The sequence below is a fragment of the Mercenaria mercenaria genome, unplaced genomic scaffold (assembly GCF_021730395.1).
Source record: "Mercenaria mercenaria strain notata unplaced genomic scaffold, MADL_Memer_1 contig_4689, whole genome shotgun sequence".
NCBI lineage: Eukaryota > Metazoa > Mollusca > Bivalvia > Venerida > Veneridae > Mercenaria > Mercenaria mercenaria.
In genome coordinates this window covers 12,370-21,156 of record NW_026462936.1, presented here as the reverse complement: position 1 = coordinate 21,156, position 8,787 = coordinate 12,370, and the positions used below count along the sequence as shown (strand labels likewise).

At 34.8% G+C, this 8,787-nt stretch overlaps 1 protein-coding gene across 1 annotated transcript; it reads left to right on the top strand.

Moving 5' to 3' along the window:
• Nucleotides 1-3,236: 3,236 nt before the first annotated feature.
• LOC128554070 (uncharacterized) lies at nucleotides 3,237-8,229 on the top strand. Its single transcript, XM_053535288.1, has 5 exons — nucleotides 3,237-3,869; nucleotides 4,333-4,450; nucleotides 6,605-6,694; nucleotides 7,549-7,671; nucleotides 8,020-8,229. Exons 1-5 carry the CDS (start codon nucleotides 3,610-3,612, stop codon nucleotides 8,155-8,157), a joined length of 729 nt encoding a protein of 242 aa, XP_053391263.1. The 5' UTR covers nucleotides 3,237-3,609; the 3' UTR covers nucleotides 8,158-8,229.
• Nucleotides 8,230-8,787: the final 558 nt, after the last annotated feature.

Genomic DNA, 8,787 nt, shown 5'->3' with positions numbered 1-8,787 from the left:
ATCTAGGTCAGGTTTGAATATGGGTCATCTGGGTTCAAAAACTAGGTCACTAGGTCAAATTAAATAAAAACCTTGTGTACGCTATAGGGGCTGCATTTTACACTGGATAGTTAAACAATTGTGTCAGAATGATTGCCTTGATAAAGTCTAGGTCAATTTAGAATATGGGTCATCTGTGGGCAAAAACTAGGTCACTAGGTCAAATCAAAGAAAAAAACTTGTGTATGCTATAAAGACTGTTTTTCAATTGATCTTCATGAAATTTGCATGGTCAGCTTTTAACGGGAATTTGCAAAAATTCTCTCCCTTAATTATTGACTGGGTTAAAGCAATTCCCTTCAAATTGGACTGCCTCCCTTACATTAGCTAAAGTTGTGTCATTCATGACCCACGTCAATAAATCTTTGTCATGGATTTTGCATTGATCTAAAATTTTGCTTTAGGTAATTCACGGAAATTAAGCTGCTCCATAAAAAGCAACAAAACATGTAGCCAGTTTTTGATATAAATCATGTTGTTTTATAGATTCATATAGAAATATTAGTCTTGTAAAGATATAAAACATTTCTGTAAAAAAAACATTATGTTAACTTATGATATTGCGAAATTCATGTTGTCATGTAACAGAAAATGAAAACATTTTTATAAATAAATTTCTTTTCTTTTCTTTTGAAACTTTGAATCCCGCTAAACATTGAAATCCGAAAATTATTTCATAAACGAGCTTTCCCACAAAAACATATATTCTCAGCGTCACTGAAAAGTTACCACCCTAATGGCCCTTATATTTTAAAAATCGCATTGGACTGTGTTAAATGCATAACACGACTACATTTTTGACGCAGTTGAGACGTCACTGGTGTAAAGATTTGTCAAATTCGATTAACTCCATTTGAGGCACGGGCTGCACGTGCAAAACGACTTTTTCCAGCAATGTCGACATGCACGAATCTTCTATCGCAAATCATTCATCGCACTTGAGAGTTAGTCGACAGACTTAAAGGAATACGTTAAAAACCGCAGAATATTCTTGCTAAGAATGCCACGTCTAAGGCACAATCAACGCCATCAGGTCATTAGCATGGTTGACGCCGAACTTTCATGTCGCGAAATTGCACGTCGTATGTGCTGTTCTCACCTGACAGTCATGAAATAGGTTAGGAGACATGGTCAGACAGGGTCTATGAGTAATAGAGCGCGCATAGGCCATGAAAAAAAAAGTGACGTCGATATTGTATAAAACAGTAAAGAGGTATATATTAGGTGGTAACTTTTCAGTGACGCTGAGTATATAATAGTTTTCCTCGAGAAAAAGGAAACTTGTGTGAAGATACATGTATTCCCATTTTGTCTCATTGTTCTTGTCCATATAATGGTACTTTTGTTTAACTTTCATGCCTAGAAGTTTACTCATTAAAACATGATAAAATAAAGTAATAAACTAAGCAATACTGTGTTTAACAGGCAATGTTAAAGAAAAACCCGAGCAATTTAACAAACTTAAAAAACATACATGTTACTAAAACACCTACACACATGTTTTATTAACTGGCCTTGATCCAAGGTTTTCCATAGAAATCAAAGAAAGAAAGAATCTGTTTAATTATGAATCAAGTTTCTGATTTTTCTTATCAGCATTGGTGTATGTGTATCATAGAGATCCGAACTCATTTTTTTAAACAATTAGCTCTGATCCACCCTGTCTACTTATTTATAGTGTCTAAGTTACTTGTATTGCCCGTAAGTATTGACCTGGCACTCATGAATATTCCGTTTATTTCCGTAAATTAATTCTCGGTGTCCGAACATGAATAGCGATATAACTATAAGATATATATTTCCATTATAACGTAATGTCACATGTGCAGGTAGCTGTATGGGCAAAGCGTTTAGCTGTCATGCTCAGGGTTGTGGGTTCGAGTCCTACGTCTGACTAGATCTTTTTTTCTTGCATGCCGGACAGGATTTTCCCGTGCTTTTCCGGTGCTAGAAAAACTCATCTTACCCAGCGGAGTATTTACTCACGTGCTATAATTTATGAATGAATGCGTAAATTCATACGCTACTATAGCAAAATAGCGCCTTAAAGAAAAACCTTTGTTTTTCTTTATATCTTCTACAAATTTAAGAATAAGGCATGCAAGGAAAAGAATCAATCACTTGCAGCGGGTAAAGATGAGAATATCCGGCACTCGGATTCTTATATTATAAGTTTTATATGCAAACTAACCACTTATCGGATCAATCGTATCGTGATTTTTATCGTCAGTTTACTGAATGTTATCATATTAAACCGTTGTGGAAAAAGTGAAATTAAATGGTTTAAGAAGGATCTTATACAAACATACAAAGTACTTGTCACCAGCGTTTCCAGAAAATAAATACTACAAGAGAAACAATCAAAATTCATAAAAATATGATGCATAAAATAATGTAAAAAATAAAACAGGCATCGATAACATTACATAAAAAATAATTTATTGTGTTTTCGAACCCGTGGTAACATGCTTGGAAGTCAGACATCATACCACTGCGCCACCGTGTCATCGGTTAATTCTATCTGTTACTTTAGTAATATAAATATTTTCAAAATACAAATATTGCGTAAATTAGCGAAAACGTCTGAAAATATTGACGAAGATTAATGAGTGCCAGGTCAATACTTACGGACAGTATAATTAATGATATACATAAATCAAATATGCCATTTTAGATATGTGTTTGTTCATACTATACAATTCAATCATGAAATCAAATTTATCGTGAAAACTAAAGTCTTTAGCTGTAAATGTGGCTATTTTGCATGCTTTCCACGAGCAAAACCATGACAAAAATGTAGGTCGTACTAAAGAGATAATCCTACCGTGCAAACTCATGTAAAGCATGCCAATTTTTTTTCAAGCTTTGATTTCATTTCTAAAATAGACATGATATTGCGCGTCTGTTAATTTCACCCTTTCTTTGCACATCGTGGAAACCATGCTGTGTTGTTTTTTGTTTTGTTTTTGGTTGTTTTTGTTTTGTTTAAATAAATGTATACATTCTCTCCCCACTCTCACCAGCTTTCAATGAGCGCCTAACTTGCAAATGACACTATTTCATAAGAAATTATTTTTTGAAGTAGTTTTTTCTCCTGTCGTCGAATGTTTCAATATTCCAAAGATATTTAGTTTTCAGTCGGAAATTATGTAATTTATTTTGATTCGTATTGTTCTCATAAACAGTTTGGTAAAAATCAAAGCTCTATTCTATTTTGTTCTTTTCATTATTTTTCTATTTTTTTTTTTTTTTATTGACTAATTAGACAATTATGAACGTTAGGACTATATTGAATCGTATGTCAGTTGTTGGTATATGTAGTTCCGTAAATTAACACGGTTTAAGTTACATCAGAACTTTAAGAAATCCACAAGTTTTTCATTTCTTGATACACTTTGAAGTAAAATGGAAGCAACAATAGGTTGATTTTCACACCTTACACATCACGTGGATATATTTTGACAAGCTGTGATATCGACAGAATCAGGTGTAAAAACAGTACAGGTAAGTTGACGGGACTGAAAAATCTCATCGAGCTAAACAAAATATCGAGCTAATCATATCGAGGTAATGATAAATAATTACATTAAAATATATAGGGGAAAATCGGGACCGACTAAAACACATCGTGCTAACCGGAGTATCGAGCTAACCGATATCGAGGTAACGATATTCAACTGTAGTTGTTCAATTAAAGAAACATTCTGTATTTTGAAAATATTTCAAGCTAGCATGGCAGACCTACAAAGAGAGCTGGCAAAGTTGACTGAACAAATAGCAAACTTGTCACAGAAGATGGAACTACTAAAAGAACAATTACAGAATGAACAGTAAGTTATTTTGGTATGGATAATATACTTTTATGGGATATTTTTTCTTGTCTATACCATGGTTTGGGTTAAGATATACAGAGGCTGAGTAGTTAATGTCACCCTCTTAGATTCACGTGCTCTTCACCTCTGGAGGTTTGAAACCTCATAAGGGGTGTACACTTTTTTATGTGAGGAAACTTTCCAGCTGGCTTACAGAAGGTCATTAATTCTACCTAGGTGTTTGTCTGTGATAAAATAATGCATGGAGGGGCACCTAGAAAACCCTATCACCATAAAAAACTGGAATGTTGCTGTATGTCTTGAAATGTGACTGTGTTAAACTTAACAAAAAATAATAAGATGTTACAGAGCCATTAGTTTATTGGGTTTTAGCTGATCATAATCTTGATGCAATGTCAAGCTTTCATTTAATACAAACTTGTATATCAACTTAAACTGGTATTATGGATTTGAATCCTAGATATAACCATAGCCAAACTCAGGCAGAAAGGAAAGCATGTCGGAAAGAACTTGGTTGTAAACAGAAAGAATTAGCCATGAAAAAGGAACAACTGAAAAAATTACAGAAGGAACAAGAGGTAAGAAACTCTGACTGAAATTGATAAATTATGTATATCCTTATCTCTGTACTTTTATACATTAACTTTTGAACCTAAGTTTGACTTTGACGCTAGAGATCTTGTTCTACACACCATGTAAACCGTTAACCTCTAAATTGACATCGACCGTGGAGCTAGTGGTCTGGTTGTTATGCATGACACGTTTTCTCGTTATCGGGGAATATTTCTGGTAATTAATTTCGAAATTTCTTCATTAATGATAGAGTTACGAACCGGATATGAAACAGACCATTTTAAACTTTCTAAATGTAAACTTGATCTTGGAGCTAGGGGTCTGGGTCTTGCGCGTAATACATTGCCTCCTTATGGTAAACATTTATGCCAAGTTGTTTTAAAATCCCCTCAGTGATAACAGAGCTATCTATTAGATATGACTTCTAAATATGACCTTGACCTTGTCTTGCGCGCGAGACATTGTTTGATTATGGTTACCATTTATGCCAAGATATTTCAAAATCCCTCCATGGATGGCATTTGAGCACTAAGTCTGACCTTGACCTTGGAGCTAGGGTTCTCTTTTTGATAAACATTTATGCTTAATACCTTTAAAACCTCTTGATAAATGGCAAAGGTACGACCCGGACACGAAACAGACCCTATTTATGTTTGAGTTCTAAGTGTGACCTTGACCTTGTAGATAGGGGTCTGAGTGTTTCACAGGAAACGTCGTCTCATTAAGTTAATATTTATGCCAAACTATTTCAAAATTCCTTCATGGGTGACAGAATGAATTTTACAAAGTTACGGTCGGACGGACGGACATTGCGATTTTCGGGGGCATTAAAATCAAAGAACAAACTGTAGTGTAAATAAAAAGTTTTTTGCTGAAACATCTTTAAAGAATGTAAGGATGTTATTATTAAATAAAAACCTAAAATTATCGACTGCTTTTGTAAAATTCTTGAAATAGATCTACTTTATCACTTAATAACAACATAATATATTAGGCCCTAACAAAATCTGAAAAATAGATCCCTCGGAAGCAACGAGGACAAAACAAATAGTAAATATTGCAGACTCGATTTGATTGAGACCGCATTAGCTCTAGTTGGTTTAATTTGTACGCTAGTCAGCAATGTACATGTATTTAGATAATTTACAACCATGCTTTGCACGGAATGTCACGGATCAGAGGGATAGACTGGCTATATTCATCACTACAACCCGGCAAAGTGTATGAAATCTAAAGTGGTAGGATATTCATGGCATGGGTTTGAATCTTCCATTTTTCATGAAACTTGGTTCAAATGATCACCTCACCAGGACGATGTGCAGAACTCATGAATCAGCCATGTTGGCTCAATGTCCAGGTCACAACTCGAGCTCAGATTCATTGATGTCGTCATACATGGACTATACAATATACTTAACAAAGTCAATGCTTCCTCCCAATTCCATTAACCCTATCACTATCCACAACAGCGGTGGGGGATATAGTTATCTTTAAGACTGTCTTGTGAATTCTTAAAATGGTACTTGCTGAGTATAATTAAACATCTTCTCCTCTGAAACTGCAGGTCAGAATTACACTTAAATTGGTCTGTAGCTTCCTGTCAGGGTCCTCTCTTAATTATCTGAATGGGAGCTTTTGGCTTCTTTTATGGGGTTTCTGGAACTAAAAATGGAAAAAAAAACTTTTAACAACTTCTTTTCGTTAATCACAAGAATCTTCATCAAACTTGATCTGTAGCATCATTGTAAGGTCTCTCTCCAGTTAAACCGAATGGGGGCACCTTTCCCTTTTAAGTGGCTGCTACATGCAGATCTAAAAATAGAAATACATTTAAATGACTTCTTCTCTTGAAACACTTGATGGATCTTCATCAAACTTGGTCTGTAGCATCATTATAAGGTCCTATCTCAGATTCGTTCAAATGGGGGCACTTGACCTCTTTATGGGGCTGCTAGAATTAAAAAAGAAATACCTTTAAATGGCTTCTTTTCATAGGAAACACAAGGAGTAAACTTTACAGGAAAATCATAGGAGTATTTCATTTAATTTTAAATAAAATTTTAATAACAAACATATTCCAATCATGTACAGTTAATTAAGCTATGTGAACTTAAGTATTAGTTTTACGTTAGAATTTTTAAATAATTTATGTTTGTCAGGATGCACAGTCAGGCACTTCCTCAGGGTCAAGGGGAGAAGACAAAAAGAAAAGTCGATTAAACAGACTGCAGGAACTCCTGCTCTGTATGGTAAGTTTTAAAAAACTGAGTTTGAAAATGTTCAGAGGGCAGGAATACTTCATGCTAGTGCATGAATACAACTTTTTGTACCAATAATTGAATTCAGAATATATAAGGCTATAAATTTATTGTAATTTTCACTTTTCTTCTCAATGCTGTGAGCAGTCTGCTACTTGATACATTATTATACCGGCCTTGTATGCTTAGCACATTCAAAGGTGCTTAACATACACTGATGGATATCACTCTGTGCAGTGTGCACCTTATTTATACTTTATTTTGTCTGCCTGATCAGTTGTTGGAAAAAGGACCTATCTAATTTTTCTTTCATTTTTGACCAATGTTTTATGTTGGCTTTGGTTTAGTGGTCAATTCAGAGTTGTCTCCTTAGATTTTCTTGGGTAGGAATCATCTCTAGGATCAGAAGGACAGAGTGAGAAAAAGCTAGAAAGAGCTTCAGAACAAAGAGAACTCTTTTAAAGATACGCGCAAGTCTGACTGACTTAGCATAGCTCTTTGCAAATAGACAGGGAGATACTTGAAAGAAATTTGGAAAATGCCAGTGCCTTGATCGGGATTCAAATCCCAGACCTCAAGATGACAGTCAAACATGCTTGTGCTCAACAAACAGCAGAATGTGATGACTTTTGAAGAACTCTAAATCAGTATCTAGTATTTTTAAAAGTCATATATACTGGTAGTGTGTATCACTGATATCCTAGAAACATAATCAAATTTAAGTTTCAGTGTTTATTATTTTTTGTTTCAAGTAAGTGACATTTGTTTGCAACTGAAAAACTTCAGGACCTAAAAAACAAAGAAATTGCCTTTTAGCTCAAATGCAGAATATTTTTTTTATACAGAATAAAGCAAGAAAGATGAACTATCAGGAATTTGTAGGAGATAGAACAAAGAAACCTCCTGCAAACTTTGAACAAAGAAGGAAATGTGTAGAAAGGGAAGAACAAGAAGAGAAAAAGAGAAAAGTGAGATTTTAAAATTGTCTGATGTTATAGATTTCACAGTAGATACTGAAATCAAGTTAGAAATAGAATTTTAGACTTTTTATTTCAGCCTGTCAGTTATAGGAGAAGAAATTGTAATTTTTACCTCACATATACATAGAATATATCACTGATTGAAAATCGTGATTTTAGACACACTGAGCATATTATGGTCTTTTTCCAAAGTTGCACACTCGCTAGCCTGTTTAAGCTCTGATTCAGGTGAGTGGTATAGCGCCATCATGATCCTTTTGTTCTTAATTAAGAAAATTGTGTTACTGTCAGAATGGTGCCTTCCTGTGTCAATGTTTTGATTATGATCATGTTTAGGAAGCTAAAGCAAAGGGTGAGGACTATGAGACTGGAGACGATGATGCAGAAAAATGGGAGAGTAAGAAGAAGAAAAAGAATCCTGATCCTGGATTTTCAGGTAGTTCTCATTCTGTTGATTACATAGTACATATATGACTGTTGTTTAACAGAATCAGTCTTTGTGAGAGAGCCTTCCTTTTGGAGCTGTTAAGTTGGCTGACTTATATATCACTGACTCACTGTTTTGTGTTCTAAACCTCACTTTGGGTGTAGAATTCTTCCATATGTTAAAGTCATCCAGCTGGCTTAAAACCCTAACCCAGCTGCCCGCACATGTCTGATATTATGCCTGGAGAGGCAAGGGGGATCTTCTTCCACTTCCAAAACCATACGACATTAAACTATGTCCTTGTTACTTAAAACTCTACAAAAGAAGTTTCTGCTTCGAATATTATATCATAATGTACATGTAGACCTTCAGGTACTCTACAGGATGGCAAGTCTAAAACAAAATTTATTACCGTATGTGTTGCAACAGTATAAGGTAGGGACAGGAAACTTTGCTGAAATGTTAATCAGCATTATGAAGTGCCCCAAGAGTTTTGTTTCTACTCTGTAAAGGAGATTTATTGCCTTTGAATTGTAATTTTTAATGTCAAGTGAAGTTGTGCAACTACTTTTTAGCTCACCTGTAACATAGTGACAGGGTGAGCTTTTGTGATCGCCCTCCGTCCGTCGTCCGTCCGTTTACAATTTCCTTGTGAACGCGATAGAGACCACATTTTG

Excerpts from the sequence above, each read along its gene's own strand:
- LOC128554070 (XM_053535288.1), top strand. The coding sequence starts at position 3,610 with ATGATAAATAATTACATTAAAATATATAGGGGAAAATCGGGACCGACT. Across the intron at positions 3,870-4,332 it reads GAACAATTACAGAATGAACA|ATATAACCATAGCCAAACTC; the intron begins GTAAGTTATTTT and ends TTTGAATCCTAG. Across the intron at positions 4,451-6,604 it reads AATTACAGAAGGAACAAGAG|GATGCACAGTCAGGCACTTC; the intron begins GTAAGAAACTCT and ends TATGTTTGTCAG.